General features: G+C 45.0%; 1 protein-coding gene and 1 pseudogene across 1 annotated transcript; both read left to right on the top strand.

The window, feature by feature from the left end:
- Positions 1 to 38: 38 nt before the first annotated feature.
- Positions 39 to 13,698, top strand: LOC119449779 (2-oxoglutarate and iron-dependent oxygenase JMJD4). Its single transcript, XM_049665437.1, has 7 exons — positions 39 to 289; positions 385 to 459; positions 571 to 739; positions 1,487 to 1,618; positions 3,860 to 4,145; positions 7,302 to 7,445; positions 13,127 to 13,698. The coding sequence occupies exons 3-7, from the start codon at positions 636 to 638 to the stop codon at positions 13,451 to 13,453; spliced, it is 993 nt and encodes a 330-aa protein (XP_049521394.1). The 5' UTR covers positions 39 to 289; positions 385 to 459; positions 571 to 635; the 3' UTR covers positions 13,454 to 13,698.
- Positions 13,699 to 14,799: 1,101 nt separating this feature from the next.
- Positions 14,800 to 19,442, top strand: part of LOC119448556 (putative uncharacterized protein DDB_G0271606) — a 140,234-nt pseudogene continuing 135,591 nt past the window's right edge.

Genomic DNA, 19,442 nt, shown 5'->3' with positions numbered 1-19,442 from the left:
TGCGAAAGTGTGGCCATTTTCATCGCTCTTGTGTTGTTTTCAGGCAATGGCCGATCGCGGCATGGAGGATTGCGTCTGCATCGAGCGGCCCAGCGCGAAATACTGAAAAAAAAGCTGACAGCTTATTTGTCGCAAAATTTGTGAGACGGCAAACTGTGCGAGCATGAGATGAGGCTGCAGCTGGCTGGAGAACATGTCCTCCGAATGCCTTAGTGATCGCATAGAGCGAGTGAAGTTGCAGTGTTTAAGTGTTTCGTCTCACAAATGTGACGAAGAAAATGTGTTTAAAGTAAGTTACCTTAGTCCAGACATTTCTTACCGCGAATTTTATCTGCAATTTGCGTTCTCGAATACGCCATGTATCCTTTCGCCGCAACACACTAGCGATTGGAAAAGTCGCCAGTGAATGGGTTGACAGCTCCGGCTGTCCGAAGTTGGAATTCCTCAAGTCTTCGTTCGGTAAGTTAGGCGATCATGAATGCTCTTGTTCTGCTGAAATGAGTGACTCATGCTTACTGTGCCCTCTATTATGTCTGAAATAAAAGAGAGCTTTTATCTTTTCGTTAAAAGGATCAGCCACCGTACCCGTCTCCGACTGCAGCGTCAAGCAATACGACTCCCCATCATGTTGCGAGATGTCGTTTTCAGAGTATGTGGACTACTGGCAAAAGCTCATCGACTCTGGGCACGACTATTGTGCGAACCCGTGCCTGTACCTCAAAGACTGGCATTTCACCAGGTAAAGAGCATATTCTGTCGGAGCACAAATCCCTTGGAAACAATAGCACGCAAACGCAGCAGACACAGTACAGCTGCACTGCTGTAGACGCATTTGCCATCTGGCACGACCACTAGGAGCTAATCCAACCCTCCAATGTGAAAAACGAAATAATGTTCATCTCCGATTCCAGTTCTCAATGTCTCTCTCCTAGTGCAAGAAATGTCTTTCAGCTGCTGCAGCTACTATAAGATAAGACTTCTTTTTTTCTTGCTGGTTTGGTTTAGTTGCACATACATGGCCATATAAGGTGCATACTTAATCACTTCGCAATTTATTGTTCAAAGTGCTGTTTGAAAGTCTTGTGAATATAGCACCAAGCTGTATGTCCTAGTTTAATAAATTTTTAGGGTCGTGCCATGTTTGCACTACGTGCACCATATCAAAGGACATAAGCCGACTAACCTATTAAATCTTTTGATCAGATACAGGCACCATCCTTCAGCAGGAAATTACGGCTTGTTTTTCAATTATTTGTACTGAAGGTGTACAGCATCATGCTGGTGGAAGGATGCAGATAGTAGGTTTTTGTGATGCATGCTTGCTCATCCATAACGTTGACTGCCCTTTCTTATCAATCTGTTGTCTAACTGCATTGAGGAGTGATAGCAGAGAAACACCCCATTACACTTTGATGATTTTTGTTTGGCTTCCCAGAGTATTTTTTTCCCCTAGAGTTGTAATTTATCCTGCCATTCTTATTTCCAGGGATTTTCCCACCTATGGCCCTTATACTACACCAAAATATTTCAGTTCTGACTGGCTTAATGAGTATTGGGACTTAAGGACTGATGTAAAGGATGACTTTCGCTTTGTGTACATGGGACCCAAAGGATCATGGTAAGTTGCTTGTTAGGGTGAAGCTATTATGTTCACACATCATATGGATATGCAGGGTTCCAGGAGAAAAAGAAGCAATTGAGTTTATAGTAATTCACTGTCAGGACAATTCGATGAGATAATGGATACAGATAACATGACACAGTGGCGCACCGACGGGGGGGGATTGTAATTCCCCCCTGAGGTCGAGTTAGACCCCCCCACCCACACACACACACCATGCGTTCAGCCCCACCAGTCCAACGTGTACCTTCAGTGCTCTGTTCACATTGTCATTACAATTTAGGAGGTGGCTTGAGGTCCAATTTTCCTGATTAACAAAAACTCTGATCATTGTCTTGTATTTATTCATTCACTTTTAAATTACTTTAAGTAAAACGCTGAAGAAATAAACATCGTCATCATCCTTGGTGTCATTATTATTCTAATCATTAGGCATTGTATTCGCTGTTGGATTCCTCTGGCTAAAGCAAGGAAATTGCATATTATGCGAAGTGCTTGCTCCCCCCCCCCCCAAAAAAAAAAAAGAAAAAAAAAATCTGGACCCCCCCTGGCACAAATCCTGGGTGCGCTACTGACATGACATACAACACAGTATCTATAATCTTTTTGTCTGTGTCTAAGCTCTTGTAGCTCTATTCCAACAAAACTTCGTCAGAGCCCTTCCTTGACTGTCAATTGTGAATGGTAATTATAGTTCTAAAGCTACACTTTGACTTGTTAGCTGGTTTATAATTTTCTGAGATTTGAAATATTAGTGTATGTCTCTTCGTTTTGCTGAGCACGAGAAAATGAGTTCAATTTTCAACTGCAGCAGCCACATTTCGATTACGGTGAAATGCAAAAACACCCGTGTGCATAGATTTAGATGCATGTTGCCCAATCAATTAAAATTAATCCACTGTGGCATCTCTCATAGCCCCTGTGTTTCTTCAGGATGTTAAACCCCACGATCAATCAATTCTGTGTTAAGTATTCATTTTGGTGTGCATTGGCGTTCCAGTTACTTTTGTGCTTCAATGCATACAACAACATTTTGTTACGAAAGTAACTGGAACACGGCCAATGCATTTCTCCGCAAAGTTCGGGAATTAATATCTCGAAACTGGTGTCATCCAAAGAATTCGTTCCAAGTGGATCCGCCTTGCGAGCTCCACGGCTAGAATTTGTAAATTGCAATATGGGCCATACGGTAATTAATGAATTTTTGTTAATTAGTCGATTGTGCATTTCAACTCTTTGTGCAAGTTTTCTGCCTCTCCGAGTAGACCAGCTCATGAACTAAAATTGTGCTATCTACCACAGGCAAAGTGTTTGCTGAAACACCCTGTATACACAAACATACAATTTTGGTCGCTGGTTATGTGCTGGCTGCTGTCTTGCTGAGTAGACAACTTGGGTCACTGGCTATTTGTTACGAGGTATGTGCCTGGACTGACAACTTCGGCACTAGGTATGTGCCCATTCTTCGCCAGTCCTCCAGAATGGATGTGCCACTGCGACACAAAGGGTATAGAACCAATGCCTTAAATGTATTCAGATATGTATCGTGCTTCTCTGTATACACCTCTTACCAACATTGTTCCCTCAACAGGCACCACACTCGCCTTTATCCTCATGACACAGACAGCTACAGGCGACAAGGCTGTGCTCGTGTCACCTGCTGCTGGGGCTACATCGCTAATTCAAACAAACTTCGTGTCATTTAGATTCCAACACTGCGTTAGATCTGCATGTTTTCTTTCTTTGATGTTCTTGCTAGAGACAGGAAGAGCTCATACTTCCAGTGATTAAGATTGTGGCAGTAATGAACAGCCTGGTGAAAGTCGCTTCTAAATGTAAAAGCGGGTGACTGCCGTACTTTTTTGTGTGATGATCCTGACACAGAATCTGTAAATGATGATTCCTAAGGCAGCATAGGTTGTGTGCACTGCATATACAATATTGTGATGCATACAATCTTGGATATTTCTACCTCGCAGGTAGCCAAACACGTCACTGGGGAGTCGTAAATCTTCAGTCTGTAGTGTTCCTGAACCACATTTCTTAAACTGCATTATGACATAGAGGACAGGAAGCAATGAGTTTAATCTTGAGTGACTTGTCGTCATGTTAAAAGGGTCATTATTGCAGCTATAGCTTGCTGGTACTATTCCACTTCATTTTATCTTGACTTGCTTTACCTGTTTCTGCTGGTTTTGTCTGAGTGGTGACATTGTTTATAATTATTTTTCATGCCAGGACACCACTGCACACGGACGTGTTCAAGTCGTACAGTTGGTCTGCCAACATCTGCGGGAGAAAGCTTTGGTACCTATTCCCTCCACGCGAAAGTCAAGTCAACAAGGGAAAGAAGAACAAGCTGCCATGCGACGTCAATACTCTGCTGGAGGAGAGTGTCAAAGACGCCGCTGAGGCACCAAACCTTCTGAAAGAGGGAAAAAATGCGCCATACTTGAAAGTAATTCAAAACCCCGGAGAGATTATATTTGTCCCAAGTAATTGGTACCATCAAGTCCACAACCTGGTAAGGTGCCCCTGCTTCCTTGAGTAGAGCATTTATTGTGTTATAGGATGTAATTTTTTGGTTTTATTGCATACGCTACCCTTTGCAGCTTTCTTTGTGCTGTCTAGACTTACAGTATGCTTGCGAGTTCTTGCCTTGGTTGTTCCAGTGTTGCACTGAGAAGATGTGTTGGTTTCCTAGGTCACACTTCCTCAATAAGTTTACTAGAATGATAGAATCACTAAAGTAGCACCATTCATTGCTCACTTCAGACACCTTGTGCGTTTCATAGATGACTGCAATCATGTGACAGAGAGTGCCATGTCAAATGTCTGTATGTCCTTTGTACTCCCGATTCATGGACAGGCCAGCCTGATGCAGTGGTTGCAAGGTGCAGTGTGACCATCTGGAGTGTGTTAAGCATTCGACGGGATAATGAGTGGGTGAAAGGGCACTCTTTGTTCTGGGAAGTGACAACAGAGGAGCAGGCTTATCCCATGTTTAATACAGAAAAGTGCAGTGTAGAGAAAAGAATGGTACCACTTATTTGAGAGTTAAACTTTTTCAAAACCGTTTTCTACACTATAGTAGTGATTTCACTTAAGCTGTAAATCCAGATATCGAATTTGTATGCTTTAGATGGTCCGACAGATGCATGTTACAGAAATGCAATATCTGGTTTTGGTGCAGAATTACGGTTTTGTAAACTTCGTGCTTCAATTTTATTTACCTTAGCAGTTGTGAGCAATATTTGTAAAAAAGTCTGTCTTAATTAAAATTTGCTTCTTAGAGTTGCTAGAATCTAGCTTTCTCTCAAATGCAACAAATTTTATTCAAATTGTTCCAGCAGTTGTTTCATAAAAGCATTTTTGTGTTTTACATGTTCTGTGTTTCCCATGTTCCATGTTTCACATGTATTTGAAGAGAGAAATCAGAGTTGCTCCTGAGCTAAAGCTTCGTTTGAGGCCTGTATTTTGGCATTTGAAAAGGGAGTGGCTTTTGCATAACTATACTTGAGACCTACAAAGATTGATCCCTGCAGGAAAGAAAATGCTGAATTTTTTGTTATTATCATAGCATCGTCACTCACTAAGTTCAGTCAATGTGCGACAGTGATGAAAGGTGGGAATGCAACTGAAATTGCATTTTACTGCTTCTACAAATGCTGCTAGCATTTATAAGTGCTTTCTGCTCATGGTTTTTAGTGTTGTTAATGGTGGTTATCTATAATGGTGTTTGTGGTTGTCTGAATGCATTTACAGCGGAGTACTGAGGATGTCCATAGCAGCTGTCAGTAGTGTATAATGGGGATGATAGGATCACAGTTCAGAAGTGTTGAGGTGTTCAGAAAGTCCCAACTGCAATGCTTTACATATGGAGTGTAGTGCAGAGGTTACAAATGCATAATGCAGAGATTGTGGGCTTGGATCCCACCAGCGGCAAGTTGTTTTTTCATCCACTTTAATTTCCCTAAGCATATCATTTGAACACTTCATTAAGTACTACAACTAACTTCCCCTGTGCTTTTCATGACATCATTATCTGTTGGCTTCATATAGTTACAACGTACAAAAATCAGGCCCCTTCGTTACCTTCCTTCTTGTTCATTGCATAGCAAGGGTTTTGACTCCAGCAGGTTTGATACCTTCAGGTGGCATACGAGGTTGGCCTTATTGACCAGCTGCCTGCTCCCAAAGTTCACGTGCTATGTGGCGCCATCGGTCAAAAAAAATGTTCCACATCTGCCGCCACATGGCTATGAGTGGCGCTGGCTAATATGTCCAATCGTTAGATCTTGCACGCATACATAAATACCCAGGAGTGTTAATACGGGAACAGCTGCCGCCGTTGCACATTAGGAATTGCACCGCATGCTTAATGATGAGGTTGTTGGTTTGTCTTCCACTGGCAGCAAGGTTTTTTCTTGTCCACTTTCATTTTCCATTAGCTTGTCATTCCAACACTTGAATTAAAAACTACTACTAACTTTTCCTATGCTTTCCTTGGCTTCATATGATTGTGTCTGACAAAAATCGAGCCCCGCGGTGCCCTTTCTTCTCGTTCATTGCATACAATGTGTTGCACATCAGAATGAAGCCAACATTTTCCTGGTGCACAATAGATGGTGTGAGCATTAAGTGCTGTGTTAGGTGCAGCTGCCAGTTTTATGATGACCAGTCATGATGCTGGCACTTTCTTATTGCATAATATGAGGCATTATTCAGTAGGGATCTTGGCAAGCCTTTTTATTCTTAAATTTTAAAGGGAGAGGAGTTGAGGATAATCTGGCCTAATGCTGCAAACTTAGGACTCTTTGTGGGGCTACACAGATATGGTTGCCTTTTGAAACTTGCCATGAGTGCAGGTTCTTAGGTCTCTCAGCAACAAGTCTATACAGAGAATCACCTGGCTTTGCCTGTTGAAGACTGACTTACTGCGGTGTTTCAGTGTCTATGGCATTCTGCTGCTAAGCATGAGCAAGGCATTTGATTCCCAGCTGCTTTAGCCACATTTCGATGTGCATAAAATGTAAAAATGCTCGTGTGATTTCTTTTTGTGCACATTACATAACCCCAGCTGGTTAAAATTAAACTGCAACCCTTCCTTATGGCATTTGTTTATGCTTGTCCTGTCTCTTCTGTGTCAGTTGTTGCATATTGTGATGCAAGAAACTTGAACATCAATGCATAATACCAACTAGCCCAGCAGGGAGTTCTAGACTATGGCACTTCTCACGTTGTAGGGTGTACTTCAGAAATAGAGTGTACAGGTGAAATACATCATGAATGTCCTTGCTACCTTCAGTGTTGAGATGGTTGGAAAAGGTTGGCCATTATTTATTATTAGTGGGTTGGCCACATTGGCCACCATTTTCTCCACTCTGCACTTCTCTGTATTCAACAAGAAATAACCCTGACCCTTCATTGTTGCTTCTCTGTGAATGCACAGCGCCCCTTTTGCCTCCCTGTTACAATAACAGTGTATACCTTTCAGTCACTTATAGGTGTAATCACTTATAGGTGCAGTCCCTTATTGGTGGCTGCTTGCACTTCATTTCATAGTCAACTGAAATATGCCTTGAGAGGTTGAGTGCCATCAATGAGGTGTTTTTTTGTGCAGTGTATGATACTGTGAGAAATGTAATTTTAATGGACTCTTCCTTTTTAATCTTTTCAGGATGACACGATCTCAATCAACCATAACTTTCTTAATGCTTGCAATGTTAAGACAGTAATGATCAATCTGATGGCTGCATTAATTGATGTTCAAGAGGAAATAGCGGCCTTTCAAGACACTGACGGATTTCAGGAGCATTGTCAAGTAAGCCATGATCTCATACAGTGTACAATCAAACCCTGATTTTACGAATACCAAGTTTGCTCAAGTCTTTTCGGATTTCTTGCTGAAATTTGCAAGGCTCAACACAAAAAAGAAACCAGTGCTAATTATGTTGTCTCAAACACTTATAAATTCAAGACTGTCATTCAAGTGGCACAAATAATGAAGCAGCATATTTTGTTATTACTCTTACTGCTCTTAACGTGATGGTGCTAGATTGGCCTTTATGAGCCCCGTAAACAAGTACAAGCAAAGATAGCCCATTTCCTAGAAATATTTCTGTGCATCTCACAGACACATTGCTAAAACGATTGCTGCTATGCAGTCATTTTTCAAACTACACCTTGGAACTCTGCAAGAAGACTACCCCTTTTCATTGCCTGCCATGTCCGCTGGGAAAAACTACGTAGCTCATGCTGCCACACAAGAGACGTTGAAGCAAAGTCATGCATGCAAGGGCCTCTGAGCCCATCATTCAAGCTTCATGGTGCTTGCCACAGTACACCACACAACAAACATTCGTCTTGTGCTGCCTGGCCTTCTAGATTAGGAGTGCTTGCACTATCTCTGACGCCATGTCGTGCACGAGCCCTCCCTATTGTCTTTCTCATGTAGGTGCACACTGTGCAGTTTGTCTGGTGGGTGTGGAAGGTAATGAAAAAAAACACCGCCGTACAGATGGTTAACCAGCGAAACTGGAACGTGCAGCCCCGGTGTTTAGCAGTGGGTTAATCCCGACGCTGTATTCAAGCGTTTCTCAATTATTGCTTACATGTTTGTGTTTCTAGTGGAATGCAAGCGCCAATGGCGGGCAGATGCTGCTAACCACGATGCCGAGCTAACTCGAGATATCGAACGTGTGTGACAACGGCGAGCCGAGGAGGAGGCGTTGTGGGCAGAGCAGCGTCAATGTGGCAATGGCGGGAACTTGTTTGCCAGGGCCAACGCCCGCTTTCGGCGGGAGTTTCTCGAGCGGCACTTTGGCTTCGGCTGCGACGAAACGTCCCCGTTGAAATCACGAAGTGGAACGCAAGCGCCAATGGCGGGCGGACGCTGATAACCACGCCGCCGAGCTAACTCGAGATATCGAATGCATGCGACAATGGCGAGCCGAGGAGCCAGCGTTGCGGGCAGAGCAGGTACGACGCAGAGAACGATGTCACTAACGGCGCAGCCAGTGGAGACGTTTGGAGAAACATGGGACAAACGGTTTTTCGTTTCACCTAGTCATATACAGCTTTCACTGTAAAAACATTACATGCAGCTCTGCTTGTTTGCCAAGGGCTGTCTCAAAATTTCAGAAGACTAAATTTGGCTGGAAGCAGCCATTTCACTTCTGAAAAATACACTTCCCACTATACGATAGCATTTCAAGGTGAACAGAATCGTTTTCGCTTTTCAGTTGCATAGATGGCAGATATGTTCAATTAAAGCAACCACCAAAGTTTCTATAAGACGAGGTGGGTAGACTAGATGATCGCGGTAAGATGCCTAATACAAAAGCAGTGTGTGTCCCACACATGCTTGTTGAAAAGCATTACTGTAACTGTTCTCTTCTACTGATGTCTATGCATGCAGTTCATTTGTGAGGCACGGGTCCTTGATTTATTTTCAGCACTTAATAGTCCCAGTATTTTACAACGAACCCATGTGAATTGTCTGCCCAGACAGCGGGCAGGTGTTCCTTTCTGTCTACCGTCCAAAGTCTCTGGCCTAGCAACCTTTTCTTCATTTCATTGCATTGCCATCATATTTGTGACCAATTTTACTTTTTGTGAGAAATACCAAACTGGGCACTCAAATGTTTCCACATTGGCTAGTGGTGCCCATTTAGACCAAATTGTTTTACAATACAGCAGTTCGTCGATGTCATGGAGCACTGCACACCTTACCTTCCATTGTGCTTGTCTTGCGACAAGTCCAAGAGTGCCTCCTTTTTAGGATAAAAAGAACTGAAAGTTCGTGCTGCAAGTATGTGTTATCTTTCTTGTGATGGTATGTTGAGTTTACAGGCTCTGGTAGCTAATACATCTCCTGTGCTCCAGTGTGCTTCGTTGTTTTCTCATGGCCGTGGGACAGTTCAGGTGCCCACTGGAAAGTGAGACAGCTATGATGCCCGTGGCCCTTCATTTTCTTCCCCCTCTTATCCTTCTGACTGCAATAAACTACTACTACTTGCAGAGTTCTGTCAGACTCTGTACTATTGACACAAGAACCTTAAATGTGGCAGTGACTGTGACAGTGAGGTATTCTGCTTGCATATTCACATTGCCAAAGGAGGAAGCAGTTGCATCTCGTCCTCTGCCTCCTGTTCTTTAGGATGGCAGTCAAACAGATGGCACACCCTCTTCTTTATACTCTTGGGAAGTCTGTTTTGTTGGAACTGTAGAGACCGTTGTTAATCTATGTACACACTTTTGTGAAAAAGTAAAGACCAGCTAGCTCCTGCCTGTGATGACTGGCTGGCTGTTTCTGTGCATATCTGAAATAATGTGATTATGGTGTAATGCCCGTAGAACAGGTGATCACACTATAAAGTGACAAGTGACGAAGAGGAAACTATGGCTTCGCCAGTTTTATATGTATTGTGAGTGCTGCTACAGGTCAGCACACTACAGACCCGTCTGGCACAATCATGACCTACTGCACTGCCTGCACCAGTTATAAATTAAATTCTGGGGTTTTACGTGCCAAAACCATGATCTGATTATGAGGCACGCTGTAGTGAGGGACTCCAGATTAATTTTGACCACCTGGGGTTCTAACGTGTACCTAATGGACGATACACAGGCGTTTCCTGCATTTCTCCCCCATCGTAATTGCAGCCGCCATGGCAGGGATTTGATCCTGCGAGCTTGTGCTTAGAAGCACAACACCACCTACTAAGCTGCCATGGCAGATGCCTGCACCAGTTCATGGTGCAGTCTTCTACCTTAGCCCTTGATGGTGGTCCGTGCGCTGCAGTCCGCGATGAATGGTGGCGTTGCGCTACTGCAGGGCAGGGAACCTCTGCATCTGCTGGCAGTGGGGTGAAGTTGGTGTGCACAGTGTGTTGCAGATGACAATTGGCAAGGCAATGCCTGTTAACATAACAGGCACTTCCGGAGGACATGTGACAGCTTCTTAACCTTTTAATTGCTGAGTTTATTTCCGACTGCTCCTCAGCCCCTGTGAGAATTTTTTTCGCATGTTGGTTCAGCGGGCGTTTCATGCTGCATAGAAGCTGGATTTTCATCATCGCTTTCTCCCAATTCAGAATTCAATTACAGTTCATAAATTCCTTTCATGGTATGGAAATCCAAACGTGCAAAACACTGCGACCACTGTGTGACCTTTCAGTTGATGGCAGGCGTTCGTGTTGTCCTTCCCGTTCTTCTTGTCTTTGTGTTTTGCATGCTTGCAGTTCTGTACCATGGAGCCCTACCAGCTTGTTAGCTTTCCGTCATTCATAATTTTCTTCATCATAGTTTGGACGGATCTGCCACACTGGCTCACCAAGGCTGCCCCGCCGATCCTCAGCCCTGTTGTTCTTTTATCGCTTGTTCGTTCAGCAGACATTTCATGCTATATGCAAGTTGGTTCTTCGTAATCGCTTTCACTGAATTCAGAATTCATCAACAGTACGTAAATTCCTTCATCTGTCAATGTGCGGACAAGCATGCCACACTGGCTCGCCATGGCTGCCCTGCCAATCCTGAGCCCCTTTTGTTCTTTTATCACTTGTTGGTTCAGCAGACATTTCATGCTATATACAAGTTGGCTCTTCGTAGTCACTGTCACCAAATTCAGAATTCATCAACAGTTCGTAAATTCCTTCGTCAGTCAATGTGTGGACAAACCTGCCACACTGGCTACCTGCCGGGACAGAGCGACAGAGCATTGAGGCATGTGCTCCATCTCTTGTCCGAAATTTAACTTGCAAACTTTTTCTGTGCTTAAGCCACTTCTCCATAGATGGTACAACGGCTATGCAATCTTCCTGTTTGCATGTGTTGCTTTGGGAGAGGCAGGGAGTGCGCTGAAAACACAGAATGAGTATATACTCGGGTGTGGCAGGGGTTTTGTCAGTGTAGATCCCTTAGTTATCATGGGAGGGGCAGTGTAAGGGTTAAACTCTTCAGCAATGTTTCTACATAGCTGTAGTAGCCTACAGCCATTTGTAGGCATTTCGTAGGCCACTAGTGCCTACAGCACTACAGTGGCCTACAACACATGGTGGGCAGTACACTGTGACTTGCTTTCCAGCTCTAGTTGGCTTTTATTATCCATGCTGCCAGACGAACAGTATCTTTATAGCACATTGCCAATGCCATGGCAATATTTTTAAGGACACACTGAAAACACAGACTGTAAGCTTAAGTTTGGAAGAGTGGCACACATTTAGCCATTGAGGGATTAGACCAAGCAGACGGTGTGACCTGCATTTCATCACTCATTTGGAAAGCATTGGCAACATGCTGCACCAGCACCATCACCAATGCATATGCACTGTACCAGCACTGCCTGAATGTTAAGGCGAAAGCCTTAAATCTCTATGTTTCAAGGTCGCTGTGAGGTAGAGAAAAAGTGAGCGAGCTTGCCTCGCACTTACCGTGCGCTCATGCCACTGCTCGCGCGTTCGTCCTCTTCCATAGCTGGCTGCGACGCCGCTCATCATAAAATAAAGGGGAAGCGGAATGCAGCAATAATGCAACATAGACAACTTTGGGGCTACAGTAAATATGAGGCAGTGCATGGAATCTGGAAAGGATTAATGGGGCCAGCGGTAACGTTTACAAATGCAATTCTGTGTTAGCGTTCCCATATTGCCCGTTGCGTTCAACGCGGGAGGTGTTGAGGGAAAGGGCAACGGCGGTGCTGGGGAGGAGGAGGGAAATGTCAGCAGCAGCCTAGTAGGGGCTTGAGGTCAAGTGCTGTAGCGGTGCTGGGGAGGAGGAGGGAAATGTCAGCGGCGGCGCCCATAGAACGTTTTGGAAACAGTGGTAGCACGCTCGCAGCGCGCTCGCGCGCCTTGTATACGTCTCCACGTGGGCTAAGAGCTTCATTCCACATTGCCATGGGTCCAACTGGCTTTCGCCTTCACATTCTTAGAAAGTTCTAAGCATCCCCCGCAATTTCTAGGTTTGGTATTTGTGCGATTGACTCCTGGCATGAATGCACGCATGTAGAATGTGCAAGATATTTAAATTTTGAAATATGCAGTGTGCCTTATGTGCTTGCAGTTTGCCTCGTAAAAGGGACCCGGTGAATCACACAGGGCTCTACACTTTTATTTTTAGGCAACTGTACATGAATCAAACTAACCTTGAATCAAACTAACCCTGTGCTCGTAGGTATGTCGGATCACTTGTAGAATTTTGTATATGCTGAGCAATAGCAATGATCTTGAGTCCTCACATCATTTATACTGTAGTAGCATATGCTACCTGTAGGGAAAAATGGTTTGAAGTTTGCGAGGCAGACAAAAAGATGGGTCATGTTATGCTATGACTGATTCTGATTAATTTCCAATGCATGTCAGCAGGACCTTTAGCAAAGTAGCCTAGAAATTGAAAGATACGGACGTTCCTGTGGCATTTCAAGATGAAGGTAGCCGAGTGAGTTGCCATTTCTTCATGCTTTGCTTTTACAGGGCTGCAATCGAGTTGTATCTTTATTTGCAGGCTATGCTGAGAGCTCACTTTGGCATGAATGTGGCAGACTTTTGCGCGATGCTTGAAGCGATCTTGAGACGAAGAATAGAAATGTTTAAAGTGCCTCCAGCGCAACGAGGTGCTGCTTATCTCACCAAGGAAGCACTTACTTATGACGTGACAGCTGCCTTGTTCTGCCACAAGGAAATACTGGAGTGGCCTGCTCCCATATTGGAAACAGCACATATCACCAAAGAACTTGCATGTCAACTTGGGAAGGACCTAGAAGAACTAGGTGAGCTAGACAACAACGTGGAACATTCATTGGACATTGTGCAGCCTGCCCTGGTGATGTAGAATGAAGAATTCTCGTTGCTGCAATAGGTCTGAGTATTTGCATTACTAAATAGTGAGAATCCTTGTTTTCTATAAGAAAGTTGTGATAAGAGCCATGTTCTGCCGAGTACTTTCGCACCGTATGTAAATGTGCCTATATATTTAATGCAGTTCTTGTAGACTTTTAATTGTGTAATTAGGAAGAAATGTGTGACTAGTCCTCCACGGTATGAATTTTATGAGAATAAAGGTGTTCTTTTCATGCATTTTTGTTCTCACTAGTACAGTGGGTGAGAACAACAACATATTGCAAATGATTCCTTCATGCAGCTTTCTTTCTAGTTTAAGATGGTGGTTCAAAGTGTACAAATGCCATCTGTTTTTACATTGGCTCATAATAGCAGAGTGGTGTCATGGTGAATGTCTTTTGCCGTGCTGCTCCTGTGCCACATAAGGGACAGTGCATGGGGTGAGGGAAAAGAGGCATCTCCTGCCACAGCAATGTGAACTATTCCATGGTAGATTGGATTTGGAAGGCATTAGTACTCAGGTGGTCTCCCTCTCAATGACTGACCGAGCACAGTGCTGCTTAGTTTTGGTTATCTGCTGAAAGCTGGCCTGTTCCTCATGACATGGCCTGGTAGTAGTAGTGGTTTATTGAGGAAAGTGACGCTTATTTCTGCTGCCAAATAGGGAGCACGGCGCAGCATCAGGGGAAGGGGAAGTGGGAGATAAAGATGAGAAGAAGGGAAGAGAAGGAGGAAGCAGCAGGAGTCTCGTCCGATCATGGAGGAGGCCAGTTATGAAGGCGATGGCCGGCTGGGGGCGAGCGCTTATCAATGGGCAGCAATCCCGTTCACCTCCACAAACTCCAAGAGGCTATGGAGAGCTCAGAGGTGGGGATGCGACGGGAACAGGAGGCCGCTGGTTGTCGCAGCAGGTAGACCCTGTTGCCTATATACAGTGACGACCCTTGAGATGTCCTGTGCCTGCGCTGGGCAAGCACAGAGAAGGTGCTTGAAAGTCTCGGGGTTGCCGCAACGTATGCAGGCCGGTGAGGTGGAGCGTCCCTTGGCGTGCAGCCGCGCTGCCGTCCAGACACAGCCCATGCGGATTCAAAGCAAGGTTGCGCGTTCCCTCCTGGTAAGGCCACCCTCTGGAAGTGGCCTGGGACCCTTGCCATTTGCCTTGCCACTCTGGCATCCGGGTGGACGGTTGTGAGCAGTTTTTTCAGGTGCTGCCTCGGAAAATCAGAGGAAGCGACTGCTCGTGTGAGCGGCACTTCAGGATAATGGGTGGTTTTGGCGACGGTGTCTGCTTCTTCATTACCGGCTATTCCCACATGGGAAGGCAGCCAGTGAAATGAGATGGTGACCCCCGTGGCAGCCAACACTGAGAACTTCGAGCTGAGCAAGGCCCCCGTAAGCCCTGATCGGCAGTGGTTGATGAGGCTCTGGAGCGCTGTCTTTGAGTCACAGAGCACTGCCACCGGTTGCCCAGGAGGGTCCTCAGCCAGGACATTGGTGGCTAGGTGGAGCCTCGCTATTTCTGCAGCGGTGGAGTTTGCGGCGAAGGGAATCTGACATTGTCGACATTGTCTATTGCCTGCCCTAGCCGGGATGGTGCAGGCTGCAGTGGCCGATCCGTTCGCCAGGACTGATCATCTGTGTAGACCAGCAGACTTCCCTCCAGCTCCTCGTGGAGTTTGCAGGCTGCAGCCTGTTACAGTGCTGCAGCTGGTGTCTGTCACTTAGTCGCTCGATTGAGCGAGAGGTGGACGTCCGCTGGTCGATGGTGTGGTCACCTGTTGGATGAGCAGTCAGTTGGGCAAGGGAGTATTATTTTCATGCACTCCACAGTACTCTTTGTCAGGTAAGTGAGATGAAGCAATATTTGGCTGCATACAAAGCAGCCATCGTATGTATGTGAAGTCTGGTAGCAGCTCTTATTTACTCCAGGTGCAGTCCTGCTTCAAGGTTAAATGCCAGGCGCTTGCAGTTTCTACCTTAGGTGGCATCGTAGGTGAATTCCTGCCTCGGCTGCTCTAGGTTCTCTGTTAAACACCTGCCGCTGATGATGCCACGTTCGTAAAAACGAGCACAATCAACCCTGCACTTGGCACTCGGGTTTCTTGAGATGCCAGTAGCCTGGTGAAAAAACTTCTTCACTCAAGTTCCTGTTAGTTACAACTGTATGAGTAAAGCAGACAGTGAACCCAGAGAAAGCATAGGGGAAATTAATTCTAATGTTTAATTGAAATTTGTAAATAACAAAAATCGAAATGAAAGTGCAAAAAAAAAAAAGTCAATTTGCCGCAGGCGGGATCTGAACTCAGATCTTCCACTTTCTTGGCTATTTGTGCATGTGTACAAGATTAGCTCTAGGAGTGTTAGCCAGTGCTGCTGCTGGTAAAAGTGGAACTTTCTTAATTGCAGTCGTCATGTTTACTATGCGAGTTTAGAAAAGACAACTGACCAGTTAAACCCTTGTGTGCTACCTCATGGCATCAAAACTGCCAAGGTTGAGATCTTTGCTGTGCGATTACTGAGAAGAATGAGAGGATCCGAGGGACTCTATTTTTTGTCGCTTCCTGTTGAAACTCCGTAAGAACATGTAAGACTACCCCAAAAAAGTACACATATGAGCTTGTGTACTTTTTTGGGGGATCTGGTAGGAAAGTACATGAAGGAGCAAACCTTCATGTGCCTGCGGTGTCGATGAGACTATAGATGAGACAGCTGGCCATCTTTTGAAAACGAAAGACATGACCTCTGCACAGCTCTAAGTAAGCTGGATAGAAAACTGTTAACCTTGAACCAGATCTTGGGACCAAGGCCTCGCATATCGCAGCTACAAAAGGCCACAAAAGCGCTGCTGCGATTTTTAAGAACTCCAAGATTGAGTGACCGTCTTTGATCCAGACTGAGTCACTTTCAGTGATATAGAACAGAAGACTGTTACTACGTCAACGATATCCACAGTGGACTTTCTCTTCTTCCCCTAATCTTTCCCTCCCCTTTTCCCTTCCCCCAGTGTAGAGTAGCAAGCCGGGCTCAGTTCAGGTTAACCTCCCTGCCTTTCATTTATCATTTTCTCTCTCTCTCTTGCACGTATATAAGTTTAAAAGCGCAAACGAAGACGGACGACAAGAAACACAGACAAGCTTGTCTGTGTTTCTTGTCGTCCCGTCTTCATTTGTGCTTTTAAACTTATATATGTGCAAGAGAGAGAGAAAATGATAAATGATAGGCGCAGTGGTCTCTCTCTCTCTTGCATGTATGTGCAAACCATTGCATGCATGTGCAATGGTTTTTTATCTAGCTTATTTAGAGCTGTGCAGAGGTCTTGTCTTTTGTTTTCAAAAGAAGGGCAGTAGTGCAGTAGCTGTTCTATAGTCTCATAGACACCGCAGGCATTACACTCGGCGCTATCAGCCATTCCAATCAAACACGTATATATGTGATGGGAGGAATTCGCCCTTAAATATTATCTTTACACACCGTGACATGTTGAGACAAAATGTGTTTGCGATGACAGTGTTTTCTGTAGCTGGCTTGATTAAGACTGACAGATCGGTGTTGGCAATAGTCTCGTCGACATCGTAAATTACGCCAGTACTGACTTCTTTGCCCAGCGGAACACGAGGGCAGACTTGCATCCTGTCAAGTTCCACGACTTTGCGCGAATGATCCAATGCAGCCGCATGTTCTACGTTAATCGCTAGGACGTTCTTACGGGTGTTTACCCTGACGTCTGATTTCATTCGGAACCAGCGCCTCTAGATGTGAAGACATGGCTTCTCTGTTGCGGCATCTCAGGTTGTCCGTGGTGAGAACTGGCGCGAAAAGGATGGTGAGTACCACGGTATTCCACGAAGATGTGCTGAAAAATCTTCCCTTTGCTTTACGGCTCCGCACCAGCTTGAAGGTGTGATCACAAGATTCTTCACTGCTGACATAGTACTGCATGGTGTCGTCGCTGTCAGTCTCGCTCTCGGTGCCGTTGCGCTTCCTGGAGGCAGCCGCCGTGGGCACTGCCTAGTCCGGTGGACGAGCGTGAGACTCCATCTCCATCGCAACTAAGCAGGAAACAGTAGTTCACTGGCAAAAAAAAAAAAGAAGAAATCACAATAAGAGTAGAGCTGGAAGACTTGGCGTTCTGCCTGAAAGGCACTTCGTCATGCGTGCAAAATGCGTGCAAAAGTTTACATAAGTTTATAAGTTAAAGGATCATCTGCATGAGTGTCAAGGAAATATAATTTATGCATTTTTGCACACTTTTTGGGCAAGTACACAAGATAAGGAGGCCAGCAAGCGGGACTAGTTGTAGCAATACATAATACAGTTGCACAAACATCAAAGTAAAAGACAAAGAAAAAAATGAATGACAGCACTATAGCTAAAGTGTTCTGGGTTCTTTTGTGTTGTACACTTAACTGTTCATTTTCTTAAACTTGAGTTGCCACTGTAGAACTGAGTAGATTGCGCAGCCATTAAGGCAAACATCTAGTTACCATAATTGCAATGAAACATTAATTTTTTTGTACCTTTGCCTTGTACATTTTTTCACCATTTTCACACATAAACCCCAACTTAAAGTAATATTGCATGTGTGCCTTTTGTGTGATCAACTGTGTCAAATGTGCTGGAACCTCTTTGCTTTTTAAAACTGACCTTCTGCTGATAGCAACAAGATGGCGAGTTGGGCTAGTTGGTTGACGTTCATATTTGACTTAGATTGAATTGCACTGTAGACACGGACACAGTCCTGTCTACTTCCTTTCTGTGTCCGTGTCTACAGTGCGCTTCAATCTAGGTCAAATTCTGCTGATATTATGACTGCATAGTAGTTGCTTTCTTGTTAGACCTCCACGCTATTAAAGAGCTACTAGGTGTAACCCGCTGCGGTGGCTTAGCGGCTATGGCATTTCGCTGCTAAGCACAATGCCGTAGTATGTGCTCCCATAGCGAAATTACACTGAGGCAATTATTGCGACTAGAACCTCTCAAGTTGTTATAGGCCAGTTTTCATGGTTTTATGAAAAAACTAAATCACTTACGAAGTCTGTATTTTGCGAAAATGTCGGGACCTGTTAAGTGCAGTAAGCAGCCAAATTTTAATTTTTCTCCGTCAATTAAGGGTTAAACGAAAATTGTTAAACCCTAGTACTTGGCCCCCACAGAAGCGTTATATAACAAGCTTTAAAACTTTCCTCTCTTCTGTGGGCGCACCATAAATGGCAGATTTCATTTTTGGAATAAATAGGGGTCATTAACGTGTGGTGAAATTTTGGAGTGTCCAGGTGTAATAATGTGCTTTAAAAATTTCACCGACGATCGCGATACTCCCTAATGCAAAATTTGAGCGCAGCCGTATACGTGTTTTCATTTCGCGATATATCGGCTGGCGCGGACAATCTGTCTCGTGCGGCACGTTGCAAACGGAGCGAAGTGTGCCGCGACTGCCTCGCCAATCGGGAGATCGCGAGAGGCGGCGCTGGGTGACGCGTGGGCGCGATTCACAGCAGCCGCCGCAGGCACACCTCCGCTCATGCAGCATTTTGTTTCCATACAGACGACGCGCGCTACTCTGGCGCCATCTCGTAGCCATCGACGTCGCCGCAGAGACCGGCTTGCGCGGCACTATGCTTTTCTTCTCACGCTTTCGCCATACCCTCATCCTCTGTTTTCCTCCTCGCGCTCTCATCGCTATCGCCATCTGTCATCTCCCGCTGCGCTCCGCGTTCGCTTTCATCCTTCGGTGTGCTCGTGCGCTCGGTTACGAGGGACAACGGCGACGCTCGCTGCAGCAACGGGCGCCTAAGAGCTGCGCTCTAAAATAATTACTTAATACTCGCATTCTCTCAATTTTTATACTTTGTACACGGCGCGTAGTAGCTGTTCCTTGGTCTCCTTGGTGAACTATGTGAAGCACTGGGCTTCTGTTTTGTTGAAATAGAAAAGGTGTCGTGCGCGACGAACGATAAATGGTTCATCTCTGTAGCATAATT

Source organism: Dermacentor silvarum, chromosome 4 (genome assembly GCF_013339745.2).
Source record: "Dermacentor silvarum isolate Dsil-2018 chromosome 4, BIME_Dsil_1.4, whole genome shotgun sequence".
NCBI classification, from domain to species: Eukaryota; Metazoa; Arthropoda; class Arachnida; order Ixodida; family Ixodidae; genus Dermacentor; species Dermacentor silvarum.
Note: the sequence above shows the minus strand (reverse complement) of the source record. Positions and strands in the feature narration are given on the sequence as shown.

What these genes read in the sequence shown, in the direction of transcription:
- LOC119449779 (XM_049665437.1), top strand. Translation starts at nt 636, where the DNA reads ATGTCGTTTTCAGAGTATGTGGACTACTGGCAAAAGCTCATCGACTCT. An exon ending in AAAGACTGGCATTTCACCAG is followed by an intron (nt 740 to 1,486) that starts GTAAAGAGCATA and finishes TCTTATTTCCAG; the next exon opens with GGATTTTCCCACCTATGGCC. An exon ending in GATTTCAGGAGCATTGTCAA is followed by an intron (nt 7,446 to 13,126) that starts GTAAGCCATGAT and finishes CTTTATTTGCAG; the next exon opens with GCTATGCTGAGAGCTCACTT.